This window comes from Acanthisitta chloris, unplaced genomic scaffold, assembly GCF_000695815.1.
Source record: "Acanthisitta chloris isolate BGI_N310 unplaced genomic scaffold, ASM69581v1 scaffold21991, whole genome shotgun sequence".
NCBI lineage: Eukaryota > Metazoa > Chordata > Aves > Passeriformes > Acanthisittidae > Acanthisitta > Acanthisitta chloris.
Genome location: NW_008658000.1, coordinates 1,258 through 21,371, shown reverse-complemented (window position 1 = coordinate 21,371; position 20,114 = coordinate 1,258). Strand labels below are relative to the sequence as shown.

Sequence of the window (20,114 nt, the reverse complement as noted above, 5' to 3'; positions counted from 1 at the left end):
CCGGTAATAAATGCCTCCTGTCCCAAGTTTGCCACATCTGTTTACTTGGTCTTGGCTTGACCACCTGCCTGCTAGCTGCTGGTCTTTTCTGAGAGTGTCACTGATCTCTAGTTCATCAGGGACTCTGTGCTTTCATTCATGTTCTCTCACAGAAGGTCAAAGCTCCTCATTTAAATCCATTCCTGTCTTCTGAAGAGTATGTTCTCCTTCATTCTTGCCAGGCAGTGTGGTTTTTATTTTATGGTGTTAGTGAAAGCTTAAGCTACCATACAGGTAGTGACTTTTGGCTCCTCCTAAGCAAAGGTCTATAGAAGCTGAAGATGAAGGTCAGATAGGAGTTTGCCTGTATTGCTTGTGATAGTTTTAGTTGAGAGTCTGCGAGGAGTGAAGAACAGTTTTGGTTAGAGTTCGGCTGCTGGAAAAGACGTTCTTTTCCTTTGGAGAGATACATTTACTTTTGTTTAATTTTAGAAAGGAAAAGAACTGTTATTTCTATTCTTGTTAATAAGTTATAACCACACCTTTACTAGCACCAGGTAGCAGAATTGTGTACTGAGACTTTCATAGTGTAAACTTTGCTGTCTAGGAGCTTGTCAGTAAGTAACAGTGGTTTTAAAGTTCCTATAGAGGTGAAGTCTGGCTCTTGCTGCAAGATCTGCTTTGGCAGAGAAATTTTGCTCTGTTATTCAAGTGTACAGACAAAACTTTGAACACACTCATTCCTCATTTTTCCTTTCTTTCCTATTGCTGTGCTAAAAGGGGAAGAGGATCTTTCAAACCAGGAGATGAAACCTGGTTCGGTGTTGTGCAGCTAAGGTTTGCTGTGTTTGTGTGCCTGTTCTCCATGTGGTGTAACAAATCTTTTGTGTTACTGACCTGGCTTGAATACCTCTGGGCTGCTGCTTAAGCTGAGCTGTCCCTGGCTGACTTGCAGCTATCCAGATCAGACTGTCCTTTTACTGAATATAGATTTATTCAGGAGTTTCTGGGTTCTTATGCTTTTGATAATCTTTATAGTTGTGCATAGAGAAAAATGTAGCTGCTGCAGAGTGACTGAATTATGCAAGAGAAATTAATGTTTAGCTGGTTAAAAAGCCAAAACAAATTAGAACACTGAAGACTGAGAAACTACAGGTGTTGTAAACATGAAAATATTTTCTTGAAGTGTTGAGTCCTGGCCTTCTGCCACTGAGAGAGCATTCCCTTCCTTCCTTAATGAATTCAAGTCAAACTATACACCGCAGGAAAATGAAATTTACTAATTGAACTAAAAAGAACTAAATTTACTGATTTATTGTAATTTTTTTCTGGGGAGTCTGCAGCTTGACTGCATTCATGGCCTATTGGTATTTGAGAAGCTGTCTGCAGTATCCCTACCTTACTTTGGTATATGATCTGTTTTTGAAATGGTTAAGAAATGCTTCCATTCTAATGATTCCAGAGTAGCTGAATGAAAACTCTTTCACTGTAAATGGTTTAAGGAAGAATATTGTGCTGAAGCTTCTATCTTTTTTGCTGTCAATTTGTAAAGATCTGCTCTGGCTAACACCTTATATATTGTCTAAAGTTAGTGTAAAAATGGACACATGAGCTACTACTAAATCGGTAATATCTGCAGAGACTGGACCCCTTTCACATTTCTAGCTTACAGACCTGTTTTGCTCACTTGGCAGTCTTGTTCAGGTCACTGGATTGCACTTCTGAGGCAGGGAAGGGAAGGGAGTGCTTCCTGAGCAATACGTGGCTGCAGCCAGGAACAGGGAGTTGTTCTCTCAGAGCAGTTGTCCTTGGAAGGGATGGGAGATCTGTCCTTGCATGCCTGTACAGCTGCACAATCTGAGATCTTGGGTGACTTGAACTGGCATCTATTTTGACTTTTTATCAAATGCTTCTGCTGAAAATACAAGTCTCTGATATTCTGTTGGTGTCTTCTCTGCATGCTTTTATATATGGTGATGTTTTGACATCTTAACTTGTGATTTTTTTTTTTTTTTTTTTGCTTTCATTTTGCTCTTCTTCAGAGTGTGTCTTGTGATTCACTTCTTGCCCAGAACTCAGTGTAATTTGTTGTGGTGGTTGGAAATTGTCACCTCTCAGAATGAGAGATCTCTAACGATCTAAGGTCCTGTTTTCAGCAGGTGGTTGGACTGTATGATCTCAAGAGATACTTTCCAGCCAAGGCTTTTCTGATCATTCTAACTTAGCTCTTGTACTACAGGTGAACCCTTCATCAGAAGGGCATTTGGTTTGTAGAGGAGTTTGCCTCTGTGTTGTTAAACTCTGCTTGTCTTCCCATTGATAGCATATAAATGTCCTCAAAGAGAACTGACAAAAGTCATGCAACTATTTAAATCTGTAGAAGTTCTGTGCTGTAGAGTTGTAGAAATCTGTTTCCTTACAGCTGTACGTGATGATTGTTTTCAGAAGAAACTTCCTTGATACCTTGTCTGTCTTCCCAGCTGTGAGGTAATGTTACAGTCTTAGGATGCTGTACAGTCTTGTTTGTCCTGGGGATTTTCCTGTTTGTACTGAATTTGCTTTAGTTAGTGTCTGTGCGTGCATTTGTGCTTGTAGTTTTCTAGTTTTTCTTTACCATTGGAGAGGGAGATTGCAAAAAGAATACAGTCAGCCTGTTACATGATTCAGTGTGGTTTTGTGTGGTTTCTGTATCAAAAGAAGTTACCCTGATAAGTCACCATGGGAGTTTTACATAATTAGAAGCAGTGCAGCAAGTCTTAAGTGTACTGTGGCACCTTGGAATCATGTAGACAGCTTATGGCCATCCATGGGGAGAAAGTAGAAGTGGAAGCAGATAAGAAAATAAGTGGTAGCTTGCTCTTCCTATGTTGGGGCAAGAAAAGTTTGTCATTCCTTAATGCTCAGTGCTTTCATGCTGCTGAATAATCCAGGATTTGCATGAATGTAGACAAAATTGGTATACCTTGCTGTACCTTACAGCACCTTGCAGCTCTTGGGAGAATATATTGTCCCCTTGTTTGTGTGTAGAAACTTGCTGTCAGGAAGAAGGGAGGGTTGATGAGAGTTCAGGAGACACTGCAGAAGATCTTTCTAGGAAGTCTTCAGTATGTTGTTCTGTCTACTCCCTAAATTCTTTAATGAACTGTTGCTACATGCAGAAGGGACAAGAGGCTGCTAAACTGAAAATATGAGCTCTTGCCTGCATGAAGCTTTGACACAAAATTTGTTTGGAGGTGAGGACCTCAGTGGAAAAAGAATTGGGCAGAGTGGGTACCTACTGAATTTGCAGAGTATAGAGAGGAAGAGTACTGTGTCGAAATCAACCACACCAGACTGAGTTTAAAGCAAGTGCCTGGAGTAAAAACCTGTCTTAATTTAAGTCAGCTGGTAAAGTAGTAGAAGTAATTGAATGGGTAATTGCAAGTGCTTGCTTGTAAGGCAAGAAAATAGGTGTGTGTCTCTGCAGGTAAATGAGAACCTTGTGAGAAGTGAGCAAAAATGAGGTGCAGCTATGAGATCAGTTGAAAATGATGTGATGTAGATCTAAAACAAGTCAGCAGTTACTAAACCATAGGCAGTAAGTTCTTGGGTTTAGTTGCAATTAAAGTCTCAGCTCTTAAATGTGGTGTATGCTTATATTTAGAATGTTGCTTCTATCTTAAGTGACTAGATTTATCACAGAAGCAGCTGATCAAGTAAATGAATATTGTCTACATTGAAGTAGTGGAATACAAATCTGAAGTCTTAGACTTAATATTTTCTGATTTTGTACACTGAACTCTGGGTTCTTGCTGGCAAGATGTGCAACTTGCTGGAAGAAAATGTTCTGAACTTACAAGGCATATAAACATCCTTCTGTCTTCCTCCCCCCCATTTGCCTAATACTGTCTTCAGGGCAGTAAGTCTTTGTAGTTTTGAGGATCTGAACTGCTCCAGCAGCATTAAATAAGGCACAGGGTTTATTTGGGCCAAGATACGAAAGAGGAAGTGTGCTGACCAGTGTACTTAGCTCAACTCTGGGCAGATAACAGGTGTTAAAATGGAGCATTGTAGGCAGAGCTGCTAGGCATATCCTTAAATATTACGGAAATTGGAGTGCAGGAGCTTGTAAAATTCTTGCAGAGAACTTAGAAAACCCCAGCCCTACCACCCAAAACAACAGAATCCCATGCTAAACAAACCCCCCAAGCAAACAAGTTTCAGAACTCACCTTTTCTCGTGAGAGTTCGGTTCATTTTTTACAGCTATCGTTACTAGTTTGCTGTGTTATACTGTTAGTGGCCCTAGAACCTATAGAAGTGCTTTAGTTTACTCATTCTCTTCTCTGTGGCCTACATCACAGTAGCATTACAGTTCCCATGTCCTTCAGGGAATGATTTGGTGTTAAGTACAGGCTGATACAGCCCTGGTGTGTAGTTGTGTTTCCTCTGTTTGCATGGAACACATGGAAGAGTGTTAGTCATTTCCTGTTGGGTTTTCCAGAAGAAAGGTGAAGGCTTCATTACAAGTTAACATGTGGGTTTTGTCTTGTGTTTTTGTAGAACCCCTCCAAAGAATGTGTTGGCTATGTGCTAGCTATAGTGTTTGGAATAGGTATGTGATAGAAATGAATTATTGGTGCTTTCCTGTACAGTAACAAAGAGGATGGTTAATAGTAATCAAATAGTGTTTGCTGAAACTCAGTAATGCTATGGAAGATGATAAGCATTAGATGTCAGTGCTGTTAGATGGCTTCAGGAGGTAGGTTGTGGGTTTATTTGGAATGCTGGCTTCTGGAATTGATCCTCATTCTGAAGAGTCTGCTTATGATGAGAGCATCTGGGGCCAGTGCTTCGGCGTCGTTGCAGCTCGGAATACAGAGTTGTGAAACATTAACTAAAATGGCTTGTTTATAGATAACTTGATGCTAGAAGAGGACCTGAACTTAAAACTTCCTAATTGCAAAGCCTGTCAACAGAAGCACAAAGGTCTGATGTACAGTTGTAGCTTTTTCTTACTGTGGGTGTGAGGAAGATTGCTTAGAGTGGTTGAGGAAATTGTCTTAAACTCTGACAAGACTGCACTGGCACGTTCAGCTGATCTCTGCTGGGTTGCACATTTCCTTTGGATGTAGGTGTCTGAAGATGGGAAAGAATAAATGTTTGGAGTGACACTTAGATGGAGGGTTAAGTCTGAATGAGAACAGTTCAGATTTAGGAGCCTCTGGGCTCTTATCGCTCCAGCATGTGGAAGACGCAGTTGTGAAAAGATCTCTTTGTTCCTGGACTAACAGGGCACATGGTACTGTGTGGCTTCAGATACTCACAGTGAGGCTTAAGTTAATGTTTTGATGTTAAAGGTCACAGCCACATCATGAAGCAGCATTATATTTAAAAGCAAACTGGGAATCATATGATAGCAAGTGCACAATAAGAAATGCAGTTAAGTTGAGATGTTTCAATAACTCTGGACATGCTCGTGACTATATATGCCTTAGAGGATAAAACAGCTGTCACTTCATTCTTCTACACAGCTGAAAATATTGTGTGTGTGACAACACATTGTGTTACATAACTTCTAAGCACAGACTACTCCGAGTGTGGCTAAGCCAGTGTTACGGTCTAGCCCTGTGCAGCTGCTCACTCCATCCCCCACCAGCAGGAAGGGGAAGACAATCAGAAGAGTAAAAACTAGAAACTTATGGGTTGAGATAAAGACAGTTTTAATAGGGAAAGCACAAGCTGCACACACAAGTGAAGCAGAACAAGGAATTAATTCATTGCTTCCCACAGACAGGTGTTCAGCCATCTCCAGGAGAGCAGGGCCCCATTGCACGTTTTGGTTACTTGGGAAGAAAGATGCCATCACTCCAAGGAACCTTCCCCTTCCTCCTTTTTCTCCCCCACTTTATATACTGAGCATGATGCCATATGCTATGGAATATTTCTTTGGTCAGTTTGGGTCACCTGTCCCAGCTGTGTCTCCTCCCAATCTCCCATGCTGTCCCAACTTCTTCGCCAGTGTGGCAGTACAAAAAGGAGAAAAGGCCTTGGCTCTGTGTGAGCTCTGCTCAGCAGTAACAGAAACATCTCTATTATCAGTGCTGTGTTCTGTGCAAATCCAAAGTGTAACCCCGTAGTAGCTACCGTGAAGAAAGTTAACTATCCTGGCCCACACCAGCACACCCAGACAAGTCAGTGTTAAAGTTTCCCTAGACAGGGAAACATTGGCTGTGTGGTGGTTTCTTCAGCTCAGTCTCATGGTGGTGTGGAGAGCCCATGTACTGGCCAAGGTGGGAAGGTGTGTGGCTAAGCTGGCAGAGCTCTAAGTGAGCACTGCACCTCACGAAACCTGCATTTTTTATGCACATCCTTTTTGCAGTCAGTATGAGGTGAGACAGTAGTTCTGTGGCGACCATTTTTGCTATATGACTGCAAAACTCATTGACACATGGTTTTAATAGAAGGGCACACTACTCCCTCCTAGAAAATGCACAAAATGTGCCTCATTTGTGATAGTGAATAAGTTTGGGGTTTTTTTGAATAAAAGGAAATAAAAAGAGAATGCGCAATAACATTTGGCGGTGCCTGTGATCGACTTCAGCCAGACCCCCTCTCTAGGTAGTGTTGGAACCGAGGTCACCTTTCAGCCTGGTTGATGCTAGGCTTTGTTTCTTGCATTGGTTCTTCCAAGAGAATGCTACCGCTTAGGCTCTCCTCAACTTGAGTAATCTGGCTACACCAGCAAGCTGGCATGATGTCATAGAATCATAGAATCAACCTGGTTGGAAGAGACCTCAAAGATCATTGAGTCCAACCCTACTGTGGTCACTAGACCATGGCACTAAGTGCCACATCCAGTCTCAGCTTGACAACCTCCAGGGATGGTGAATCCACCACCTCCCTGGGCAGCACATTGCAATACCTGATAATTCTCTCTGTGAAAAATCTCTTCCTGATCTCCAACCTAACCCTCCCCTGGCAGAGCTTGAGTCTGTGCCCTCTTGTCCTGCTGCTGTTGCCTGGGAGAAGAGACCAACCCCCACCTGACTCCAACCTCCTGTCAGGGAGTTGCAGAGGGTGAGAAGGTCTCCCCTGAGCCTCCTCTTCTCCGGGCTCAACCCCCCCAGCTCCCTCAGCCTCTCCTCATGCCACTTGTGCTCGAGTCCCTTCCCCAGCCTCGTTGCTCTGCTCTGGACCTGCTCCAGCCCCTCAATGTCCCTCCTGAGCTGAGGGGCCCAGAGCTGAGCACAGCACTCAAGGTGTGGCCTCACCAGCTGTAGCAGGCCTTTCTGTTTCACTGCAAATCTTTTTGCGCCCTAAAGTGTAAGAAGTTGTACACTGATGGTGTCTTGTGTTGCTGAAAAGCTTGAAACCTTTCTATTGGTGGGAATATTGGTTATGGTTAAGGATAAGAGAAATAGTCATTAAGAGGGGAAAACTCAGCTGCTTAATCAAGACTTCTAGCTATGAGGTTCGTCAAAAAAGTGTATTTTGTGAGTTGGTTTAGTTTGTGATTTACTTACGTTCTTTCAAATTCCGAAGTGCAAAGTAAAAAAGAAAAAACCCAAGGTTGCAAAAACCTGAAGGTAAAAGTGATCCTTTAATTAATCCTACTTTCTGCTTTTGCTGCCTGCTGTGGTGTTGGACTTCTTAGTGGAAGGAACATGAAAACCTTTCAGAAGATGCTTTTTACTTCTGTGATAGGGGAATTAGGTTGGGGAGCAATTCTTCTGCCTAACTTGTAGTTTTATTTGATTCCTGGACCTTACTTAAAATACTTCCAGCATGCTAAGTCTGAGCTGTTAGTATTATTACAGTGTAACAGGACTGAATCTGAGCTAGTGCAATCCTGATGAATAATTTCTTGCACTGTGCAAGTGTCTGGATGATATACATGTTCCTTGTAGCATGACATATGAGGTAATGGCTTGCATAATACCAGTTTATGTGCCTGGTTTCTTAATGGTCTACAGTGAAACTGCATCGTGTTGGATTCTTCCCCATCAGTCCATGTTTTCTCCCCCCCTTTTGTTCACTTCTGTAGGCTCTTTTAGAGGAATAGACAATTATAGTCAACTCTTCTCTGGCTTTACTGACAATTCCAGGTCTTGGGAGTTGTTTTTATTGGTGACATTTAAATTTGAATCTGCAACTGAAATGTTTTAGGCTTCTTCTTTTCAGACCTCTTGTTTACTGTGCTATAGATATAGTAGATACCAAATCAGCATATAGGCTATTGTGTTCTTAAACTTGGGTTACTTTCCTTTTATTCATCTTTTTTTTTCCACCTGCAAATACCTTTTTTTTTAAACCAGATTCCACAAAATTAGAAACAGTAAAACTGGATTTGCTGGTTGTGGCCCTGTTGCTATGCTCTCTATATAGAAACACTGATTTAGCACAAGATACAAAAGTCACCTCTCTTCACTGAGGAACCGAGTGAGGCTTGTTCTTGAAATACCTCTGTTTCTGAGCTCTGCAGCTGGGTGTTATGGTAGTCTTCCATAAATAACTACCAAAACAGAGTCTGTAGACCTCCAGCAGTCACAATGCAATTCCAAAAGCAGTACTACAAAGCCATCATATTGATTATTTTTTGAAAGTAGTTGTGTATGCTCAGTAATCCTTGTGACTCAAATACTTTCTCCCACTAATAAAGCTCTCATGACCAAGAACTTTATGTAGCTAGATCTCTTTTCCTGAATTACTATGTATTTTGCTTTACACAAATGAGAGTTGCATAAATGTGACTAGAGAAAGAAGCTGTTGTAAAAGCACAGGAATTTAGTTAACGTCTGCCGTCTTGTGAATGCTGCTGCTTGTTCCTGAACTGGCATTGTCATCTCCACAATGAGAGTTAAAATACTTAAATACTCTTGTTCCCTATCAGGCATTGAGCTTTTCCTTAATGTTGATAAACACAGGTTCTCCTAAATTGCATGTCTTGTCTCCTTAACATAATTATAGATGCCTACCAGACAAGAAGTGTCATCACAGAATCACAAAGGTGTTTGTAGTTTGGGTTGGAAGGGACCTTTAAAGGTCATCTAGTCCATCTGTATGCCATATATGCTGGAAACTTGTTGCTCTGTATTAAGGTTCTTAATGTTCTCGAGAAGAATCTTGTTTCATGTGTCTTTGAACTAAAAATTCCTTAGAGCTTTTTATCTTCAGTTTTTTGCTGAAACAATGGCGTTTTACACTTGGTTTTGGAGGCATGGCAGTGAGACTTCCATGCCACATGTCTCATCACTCTCTCTTTCTTGTCTTCCAGTGAATGATAGTGTCTAGAAAGGGTATGTCCCTTCAGGAGAGAGGTGCCAATGTCCAACCTGCCTAATAACAATCCAGGGGGGTCACTGCGACGTTCACAGAGGAACACTGCCGGGGCCCAGCCGCAAGACGACGCAGTAGGAGGAAGGTATGACTGTTACCTGAGTGTGTGTTAATGTATAAAAGCAAAATTGATGTGATTTAATTAGAGAGTGAACTTCTTCACTCTGCACTCCATGCACTGAAATTTGAGTAAAATCGTTTTGCCTCTGAAATGCAAAGTGTATTGTTACTGCATGGGATAAGCCCAGGAATAGGTCAGTATCATGCATGTTTAGCTAGAATAGCAGGAGTAGATCTGTAGGAGTGTAACTGAGCTGTATTCCACAAGTCACAGGTAGTAATAAATGCCTTCCCCCTTCTTCCTTTGGTGATAACAAAAATATGGAGGGGAGGACACAGGGAGACTCTGCTTTTGGAAATCTGGGAACATCTGTGTTCCTGTTAGACAAGGCTGAATAACTGGTGCCACTCTGTTCCCTTGCACTGCATATTAATCCTGTGCAGCTTTTGAATAATTCAAGCAAAAAAAACGTTTGCCATCCTTTAATATGCTTGATCTAGTGAGCAAGTGGACCAGGCTGTATTTGTTCTGTAAGTACTTCTACAGTGCAGAACAAAGATCCTTAAAACTTTTCTATGGATGACTGTATAATTATTGCTCTGAGTGGGTGATGCCGAGATGGATAAGTTTTTCTTAAATTTAATGTTTAAATATTAGTCTAATGAAGAAAGGTTGTAGCGTGACAGTAGGCAACATCTGTCTATATCCTCCTTCAGACATGCTACTGCTCCAGTTGTTTGAATGTCTGCCTTGGGCTTGTTTTTTTTTTTTGTGAATAAGAGTATTGAAATATTGCAGCTCAGTGGCACAAAAGTTTTTTGTAGAGAAGGAATCGGGCTATAAAGTTTAGTGAAGATGAGGTGTACTGTTTACTAGTACAAGATCTAACTGAAAACAAGGTCACTGAATGGATGAAGAGCTGTTCTTTGAAGGAACTTCAGGGTGAACAATCTGAAAAATGCAGCTTCATTTTGTCTCAACTAGCCTACTTTAACAAATGGAACAGCAGATGATAAACATAAGGCTTCTCTCCTGGGCTAATATGGCATAAGGAGGGCTAAGTTGCTGCCTTATGTAGCTGATTTTGTAAGGCACAGTTGTTTTTGGAGAACATTTCTTTAATGGTGGAATGGTGAGCTCTATCCATTCTGTGCTGTCTCTGCATTTCAGTGGATGTTTAAGTTAGATATTGCCCTGTCAGTGCTTTCCTTTTACACTGAACTTGACCTGGGGTGAATAACCCTCTCCCTAGAATAAAGAATTAGAGGCAAGTTATTTGGAAGTGTGGTGGGGGGTCATTCTTCAGTTATCTATCATTAATTCAGATTTTATAGCAGAATGCCAGGGAGAAGCTCTACAGTGAGTCAGACAAAGTGAATAATCTTGCAGGCTCTTAGAACAGGACCTCCCCTGCCTTTCCATCTCTGAACATGCATTTTGGGTTGGCAAAACATATTAACCAGCATGTTTTATCCAGGCCTATTCATAAAATATTTAGTAAATTAGTATTTTTAAACTGTCATGTGTACCTCCTCTTCAGTGAGCTATGTAGTATAGAATTAGCTATGTAGTATAGATCTCTCAGGGCCTTGAAAAATTCGTAGGTGACGTGGAAAGAGACTAGACTCTCAGATAAGATTCTTTTTCTCTGGTTGCATGTCACTAGACACAAACCTGAGGACTCGCTCAGCCTTGCACATATCTAGCATGCCATGGGATAGTATGTTTCAGTTGTGCTGCTGAGCACTGTGTGGGAAGGTCTAGAGTCACAGCTTGTTGTGTTGTCTTCATTGTGCTTTGCTGATACATGCTGCTCTGGCTGCTATTTTTAAAAAAAAAAAAGGCAAAAAAAAAAATCTAAACCAACAACCCAAACCAAACCAACACACCTTTTCTTGGATTAGGTTTTTTGTGATAACTGAGAGACTATTTTTTAATTTTCAGTCCTTCTTGTATTTGTCATCTGTAAAGTGAAGCTCTTCAGTTTCAGCTGTAAAATCAGTTAAATAGAATAAACTGTGGAAAGACCAGTTTCAATAATATGCTCATATTGGTCAAATAACTGTGAACGTGGGATGCATCTGTGTTAGTATTATAGCTGGAGCTGGGAATGTTCTTTTGAAACAAATCAGTCATCCTCACCTGCTGTGCTTTGGCTGGTATCATGGAATGGTCCTGGAATCTTTTTGGAATGGAACAGAACTGGAAGTCGTGCTCTCTGAGAGCAGTTCATGATCCTGGTCAGTTGTGGTTGTAATCTGGCCTGCTCAGAAGTATAAATCATTCAGATGCAAAGATGGTGCATGTTGATCCTTAATGGCAACTGATTTTCTTCTGTTGATCTGTACCACTTGCTGATACAGTTGTACAGACACAGATTTTATTCAATAACTCTATTATATCCATGTGTTTTTCTTAAAAACCCAAACAACAAACCAATACACAAAGATGAAAACCCCCTCAAGCCCCACATACAACAAAACCTCTAGTATTGCAGAGGGAATTAAATAGTAATGCCAGTCTGTAGGGGGTTGTTGCTTCATGCCTAAAATTAGCCACAATGTGTGTAAGCAACTTCAGGGCCACACCTTTTGAAGTGTTGGAGGTTACTTCACTTTGGTCATAGATATGCAATCATAACCCTTCCAGCAAGGACAAGTCTGGATACTGTCTGAACTTGTGTACTTGATTGTGTTTCTGCTTTGTTTAAATAGCTTTCTAAATGCTGGAGGTGCAACAGCTTTTTTCTTAAAGCTTTCTTCTGGCTGAGGTGCATTTTCAAAATAGAAAATGAAGTGACAAAAACTTAGAGTTCGTGCAGCTTGTCGCTTGTACTGTAATTCCAGACTTTGACTTTGGAAAGCTCTGTAGTCTATTGCAAATGCAGAATCTTTGTTTAAACATACAAAGAATACTAGGCTCACAGGGCAGAAGGATTGTTGCAGCACAGATTGGAAGTAAGCAGCATCTGTGTGCTTTTCTCTAAAAGAAGAAAAGGGATCTGTGTTTGAAAACAGGTAAAAACCAGAATATATATATATGTATATAAAACTGGTGAACTGGTGGTGTTGTCATCCCACCGTTTATGGGTATAGTCAGACTGGCCTTAGTGGAGTTGGACTGATGTGATTCTTCACTTTCAGTTGTCAGTAGTGATGTTGAAATAGTTTTGTGCTTTGGATGACTTTCAGCTCTTGTGGATATTAGTTCCTATGGGCTTTACTGCCAGTTTCAAAAGTGTTGAATGTTATCCTCCTAATTTGGAAGAATTACTGTTACAGTGTAATTGTACAACATGAATCCTTGTCTGAGCCATCTCTTCCAGCACCTTACACTGAAGGATGACTCTTTGCAGGTTTGTAAGGAAGCAATAATGATACTAAAGTTTGCAGCAATAAACCAAAGAAGAGTGGGAAGCAGATGCATTAATGAGAGTTCTTTTCAGGGGGACAGGTGTAGGGTTTGAAGGTACTAACTCTCATTTTCTTAGCTTTGTATCTGCATTGTTACCACGTGTGGTGAAGAATTGTGCCCTTGTGACTTCAGTTCCCAGTGATGCTGTAGTATTTACTTTGAATGGGAGCAATTTGTGTGGGGGGCAAAAAAGTGATAATGGTTGACTGTTGTTTCAGTTGTGCACTCTTGCACTATATTGGTATGGAGTAATGGAAATGGTCTATGTACTAGAACTATTTACTAGTACGAGTGCCGCAAAAATTATTATTTTATTAGTAGTATTAAATAACAGTGGTGTTTATCTGTTAACCTGCATACTGTTAGTCTTCTGAAATCTTCAGGAATAGCAGTATTTAAGTAGGATATCAGGTGAGCATAAATGGTTGTATGCTGTTGTGCATGGCAGTAGGATCCCTGAAAAAACCCCAGCTTTAATGTTTTGGAATGTAATGTATACATGTTCTTGTGCATTTGGGACTGAAGGCTAAAGGATAAACATGAGATCCTTCTTGGCTGCATAGATAACATTGCTGTATGCAGAATCTGGAAGACACTTTGAACTGACCTTTTTCAAATGCTAAAGCAAGAAGAATTGCTTTGGTCAGTTACATTGCTTTTGTTGTGAACAGGATTTGGTTTTGGACCAGTCTGGGTGTAATATGTTAACTGTTAACAACTTACCTGAGACCTGTGTAAAAACTAAAGTTAATGTTTGAGGTGGTGTGGAGGACAGGTGGAATGTTTCTGAGGAGAGAAAATAGGTGTTTTTACACAGCTTTTTAAGTCTGTGCTATTGCATTTATTTTAGTCTTATTTTTGACAGAAGTAAAAGGGTGGTTGATTTTTGCAGACTTCATATGTGGAAGCATTTAGTAGCTCACTCTCAGCTGCTGAGGAACATGACTTAGATGAAACACTTTGTTTATTAACTTCAAAAGGTATGTTTTTTCCATATGCACGCAGTACCCCTTTGAGAACAGGTTCTAGTTGTCTCTTCATATGGTTTTGCGCAGGGCTGGCATTTCCCACCATGTTGTTTACGTAACGCAGCGAGCTGAACGGTGGGTCACTTGTCAGCTTCTGTCTGTGTTGCTCTGAACTTCAGTGTCTGCCTGTGAATTAAACTGTGTATCAGCAGACAGCTTTGCTAGTTGAGTGAAGCCTTGCAGTGGCTTATGAAAGTGTCTTTAATCTGGGAGGGGGAAGGAAAGCAAAACAACCCTGCAAAAGAACACTTGAAGGTGCAGGTGCAACAAGAGCTCAGTTTTTCTGGATCTGCTCCTGAGAATGGACATGGGCAAACACAAGCTCATGAGTACCTTGTAATTTTTCATCATTAATGAGGAACTTAGCCTCTCAAATTACTTGCTGCTTGGACAAAAGTACAAGGAGCTTAGAACCTTACGAGGGATCACCCTTCCAGCTGCCTATGTATCTTTCATAGCACTTGGTTGTTCTCCCAACATTGCTCTTTCTGTTTCTAGCTCTTACAGACTATTCTAACTACCTCTGTATGTAAGTCAGCTTTTAAGGAGACCTTAAGCAAGCTGTCACAACTCCAGTTTAAGTTGGGACTATGATATTTACTAGTTGACGTATGGTTAAAATTTTTACCTTAATCCTGCACTCTCCAAATTGTCAGTCTGCCATTGTATAAACCCCAGAGAAGGGGAGTTAATGTCCTTTTAACTGACCTGCTACTGCATGCACAGTTACTGTTCTCTTGTGTGCTTTCTCTTTGCCACACATGCATGCAAGGTGAATGAGTAAACTCAAAGAATGAGAAGAGAGAGCACAGCAGGTCTTCAAAAATAAAAAAGTAAAGTATTTCTCATCAGTTGTGACTCCCATTATGTTTCTAGAGTAACCTTTCTGCTCAGAGTGTTGTTTGTACTGATAGTTTGATGGATAAAAAAGATGTAGCAAAGCAAATGCCAATAGTCTGCACAATACAGTGTTCCAAATTGCTAGGATATCGTTGTAGCTTTAATAGTCCACATAGATTGGGCATTGGTATGAAACTGTATTTGTAAAACACTCTGAAGGGTTTAAAGGTCGAAGGGGAGGAGTCTGAAACCAGTGGACACTTCAGTGCATTTTTGGCATGTATTGCTTTAGCAATATTTTAGTTGAAAAGATCTTAAATTATTGTGTTCTGTGCATATCTAAAGCAAAACAAAAATCTTTTAAGGGAAAATAACCTTTGAAAATACACTTCAGAATAAATGAACCCTGATCGCTTTAGCTGACATAAAAAATGAGGTTCTTGCCAAGTGTAAATTATGTAATAATGTCTGTTACTCCCATAATAAAAACATTTCAAGGGGAAAATTAAATTTCATGCCTTAATCTTTTGTTGGGAATAGGAAAATCCAAACACTGAGGATTAGGTGAAACTTTCCCAAGTTTACCTTAATGGAGTTCGCTATTGTGACCTAAAGATCTGTTTTATTTCATTTGCTTTGGACAGTAAATTCTTTCTTCTAGTATGATAAATAAAAGCAAATGAGGGGAGTGTGGAGAAGATGCTGTTAGTTTCATCTCTTCAGACTGTCATGCTCTTAGAAGAGCTGTGGAACATATTTTGGTGTATGCTGTCTCGGTGCATTGATCTGAGTAACTAGCTGAATGAGAATACTTTGGAAGAACACAGAGGAAGGAAAATTGTCAAAACCAATCATACTACTGAAGTTTTGCCATTTTTGCCTCTGTAAGTAAGTTAGCATGTGGTTACCATCTGGGTGGTTAGACTTGGTACTTGTTGTCTACTAAGGTTTAAGTTTGTGTTGAAATCCTGAAGAGGGTGGTGGAACTTTCTGGTCAGTAATAGACTTAACGCTGCCTTTGCTGCTAGATTTCTAGCATTTGGTTGGAAGAAGCTACTTGAAAGCTTATGGAGCGCTTACCCCTTCCAATTACTCTTTTGGCCTAAACTTTTCGATGTTTGGGGTCATGGATTGGAGCGGGACACATAACCTGCTCTTATCCCATAGCATTCAAAGATGTTTGCAGAGTTCAACCCAAAGGACTAGATCGCCCAGGTTAATAGCATATAAGCATGTAATCAGCAGTTCTTTAACTTTGGAACATTGCTTCTTTCAGCATTAGTACTAGACTAGTGAGAGGTTTCATAAAGGTTTGTGGTGCTTGGGGTTTTGGTGTAGGTGACACATAACCTGCTCTTATCCCATAGCATTCAAAGATGTTTGCAGAGTTCAACCCAAAGGACTAGATCGCCCAGGTTAATAGCATATAAGCATGTAATCAGCAGTTCTTTAACTTTGGAACATTGCTTCTTTCAGCATTAGTACTAGACTAGTGAGAGGTTTCATAAAGGTTTGTGGTGCTTGGGGTTTTGGTGTAGGTGGGATATGTGCAGTTTTCCTGCTGTGAGTCAAAAGTGTGTTATATCCAAGGAAGTGCAAGTGAGATGTCTCTTGCCTTAGCAATTATTTATACTATCCTGTTTTAAATGCTAATGAGCTCTCTTCTGAGTCTTTCAGATGATAATTCTGAGTGGTTTTGAAAGTAAGTGTGGAATATATGGAGATGTAACTTAAGTCTTAAATTTATCTATGGCATAGTATTATCTTTGTCCTTCAATAATACAATAACCCATTTTTTTGCATGCTGCTGAGAGCTGCTTGAAAGACCTCTTGGAGCTTATCTATGTGAAACTCATTCCTGTCTGTGACATCACAGGCTTCCTGTCTCATCTGACTGCCTTCCTCAGTAGCATGTATTTCTTCATTCCTCTTACATCAGCTGTTACCAAACAGCTCTGTCCCCTGAACTGCTGGAACTGCAGCCAGAAAATAACTGGTAGGGTTGAGCTTTCCTACCAAGTGGAACTGGCTGTATTCTCATTCTGAGCACTTGGTTTTCTTAAACTGAAGAGCAAAGAGACAAACTTGTAAATGCTTATAACTGTGTGAAGACTTAATAATGCAGGGAATCTTGAGGTAGATAAGTATATATCTGTTTTTGAGAAGAGATCTTTTACAGGTGCTCTGGTCTTGTGCCTTACTGTGCTAGCTTAGTGCTTAAGTGAATAATGCAGTAATCTAGCAGACCAGAAAAATTTGAATTTATCTGCACAGCTCAGGTGTAAGATGATGTTTTATTCATTTAAAATGACTAAATTATTGTGTGCTTTACCAAAGTGTTACACTGGTAGTGATTTGTAACTGTACCAAGTGATTCTTTTGAAATACTGGTTTAATGCTAGGAGCTGATATGGAAAGGTTTGTAGCTGTAAAATAATATTTGTAGATGGTCTGAAAATAAACAATAATTCCACCTACAGGTCTGTTTCTGTATCTCGAAGTGCTGATAGCTTTCTGTTTTGACTTTCTGCTGACAGGTCACATTTAGGGCAGGCAAAACATAAGGCACATAGCCCTCCTGAGAGTAGAAAATCTATTTCAAAGACACCCAAAGTGCAGTCTAATACTACTTCTGAGCAGTCCAAGGGACACTTTTCTAAAAGGTAATTGTGCTTCATATTCATATGTTAACCAGTGTTATCTGCACTTCACAACCGTATATAATATATTGAGTTATGCAGAGTTCTTATAAATTGTATGACTTAATAGATGTTTAACTAATCTAGGGGTTGCATTCACTGGATGTATTTCAGTGTTTCAAATTCTGTTTCTGTTTTGTTTTTCTAATTCGCCAACTAAGAGCATTCCATCAGTGATGGGGAGGAAACGATTTCTGCATAACTAGTCCTGGAGTACTTGCAAGGTCTTTCTCCCCTTTTTCTGCTTCATGTTGGGGGAAGATTGCCCAAGGAGTTCGGAGCAATATGAATTGAAACATGCAATAATCTAAAGTATGCCTGTGTTTGGAGTAATCATCTTGGTATTGCTTTGTCTGATCTTCATACGCTTCTGCTATATACACACCGGAACAGTTTTCTATCATGTAGAAGAGAATTTTGTCATTTTTTGTGTGTGATTCATTACCTCAATTTCAAGATTGATGAGAAACTATCCTTTCATTTAAGGGCTTTTCTTGAACTAGAATCCAGTTATGACTAGTTATGCATTACTGAACACTCCTTACTCTCTTGTGGAACTTTTATTCGCAGACATTCAGATAATATCTTCATGGCTTGATTTTTTTGTTGTTGTTGTTTTTTTTACCAGTTTCTTGTATCTTTATTAAAACGTTCTCATTTCTTCCTCTTTAAAAAAGCAACGTACTGTGCTTTTATTTTGCAACTTATTTAGTTTTTGTGCTAGCAAATATGTGCAATATGACCATTTTCATACAAGCATGTTGTGGGGTTTTTGTTTGTTTCAATGTGAACTTAATCAACAGTGTTTCTTATGTGCAGTTTCCTTTATTATTATTAGAGAGTGATGACATTTATCATGAAAAACTGTTCAAACCCAGGTTTCATGAGTTCAGCACTAATGCTGTTCCTGCTTACTTCTACAGAGGCTGTAGTTCTTCTGCTGTTCTAATACCACAAGAAGATCCGGAGAGAGTCGATACTTCAGAAAAGCAAAAAACGGGGCAAGTGCCTAAGAAAGACAATTCTCGAGGAGTTAAGCGCAGTGCTAGTCCAGATTACAGGAGGACCAATTCTCCTAGCTCTGCTAAAAAGCCCAAAGCACTTCAACACACTGAAACTTCCTTGGAACCTAGCAAGCCACATTCTAAGTCTAAGAGAAGACACTTAGACCAAGAGCAGACGAAGTCTACACAATTGCCATCGACAAGCAAGGCTCACACCAGGAAGGGTGGAGCTGCTGGTAGCTCCCAAAGTCAGAAAAGGAAAAGGACAGAGAATCTGTCTTGTATAAAGAGTGGGTCAGCAGTTGAATCAACTGGCGCTGAAGAGAAGTCAGCAAAAGTCTCCAAGCTGGCTTCAAAATCGGTGACCTCAGCCAAAGCTGGGTGTAGCACCATCACTGATTCTTCTTCTTCAGCTTCCACCTCCTCCTCCTCTTCTACTGTTGCCTCTGCTTCTTCTACTGTTCCTCAGGGTGCCAGAGTGAAACAGGGAAAGGACCAGAGTAAGGCTAGACGTTCCCGTTCCGCGTCCAGCCCAAGTCCAAGAAGGAGTAGCAGGGACAAAGAACCGAGTAAAACAGGTGGCTCTTCAAAGTTTGACTGGGCTGCTCGATTCAGCCCAAAAGTCAGTCTCCCTAAAACAAAACTGTCTCTACCAGGCTCTTCCAAGTCGGAGGCATCAAAACCTGGACCTTCAGGACTGCAGGCTAAGCTAGCAAGTAAGTTGTTCTTTTGTGAAAGAATAAGCACATATGTTTTAAAATCAAGTCTTCTAGACAAATATTTCTGTTGTTTTCAAGCTTCTTGGTATCTTCTTAGAATAATTAACTTTTAGTGTGTTTTGCTGAGTTTAAGTAAAACTGTGACAAACTATTTAGAGTTAAAGCAGATTATTTAAGTGTAGACAGTGTTCTGTAAATTTAACTTGCTTCTGTCTTGCAAATTGGTTTTTAAAAATTAAATATATGCAAAATAATTGGATGTTGTGATGAGGACACAGACATTATAAAACTTGTTTTTTTGATTATATTCCTCTTGTCAGGTTCCCCCCCCCCCATTCTGTCACAAAGTGGGAATGATGAATGCTGGAAAGAAAGTAGATCATATGTGGTTTCTTCTTTCAAACCTACTTTGCTAATTTTTTCTTACTGTGGGAATCTGTGATGTTACTCTAAGAACAGTAAGCTTGTAAACCTAGTGGACCTCGTGCCAGGGATGTTAGTCACCTTTTATGTTGTTTTTGCCAAGTATGTTCTCTTTGTGGTGCTGAATTTGAATAGCAGGTACAGTTCTTGAACATTGTCCTAAAGAAATATAGGCTGTTTCCAAGCAGAGCACCTGCTTGCTAGTATGCAGATATGCTTGCAGCTCTGTTTTGAACAAAAGTCAACAGTGTGCCCTGGCAGCCAGGAGGGACAGCCATGTCCTGGGGTGCATCAGGCCAGGCATTGCCAGCCAGTCAAGGGAAGTGATTGTCCCAGTCTGCTCTGTGCTGGTCTGGCCTCACCTTGAATACTGGGTACAGTTTTGGGCACCACAGTACAAGAAAGATACTAAGTTATTGGAGAGCATCCAAAGGGGGGCAAAAAAAGATGAAGGGTCTTCATGAGAAGCCATATGAGGAGTGGCTGAGGTCACTTGGTCTGCTCGACCTGAAGAAGAGTAGTCTCAAGTAGTCTCGTCATGATACACAACTTCCTCACGAAGGGAAGTGGAGGGGCAGGCACTGACCTCTTCTGCCTGGTGTCCAGGGACAGGACCCAAGGGAATGGCTT

General features: G+C 40.5%; 1 protein-coding gene across 1 annotated transcript in view; it reads left to right on the top strand.

Moving 5' to 3' along the window:
- LOC103811950 (E3 ubiquitin-protein ligase TRIP12-like) overlaps window positions 1-19,242 on the top strand; it is a 33,157-nt gene extending 13,915 nt beyond the window's left edge. The window contains exons 2-4 of the mRNA XM_009084953.1: window positions 9,235-9,381; window positions 17,177-17,302; window positions 18,262-19,242. Coding sequence (XP_009083201.1) covers window positions 9,284-9,381; window positions 17,177-17,302; window positions 18,262-19,174 — 1,137 coding nt within the window. The 5' untranslated portion in view covers window positions 9,235-9,283 and the 3' untranslated portion in view covers window positions 19,175-19,242. The remainder of the gene's footprint in view (window positions 1-9,234; window positions 9,382-17,176; window positions 17,303-18,261) is intronic.
- The last annotated feature ends 872 nt before the right edge of the window (window positions 19,243-20,114 follow it).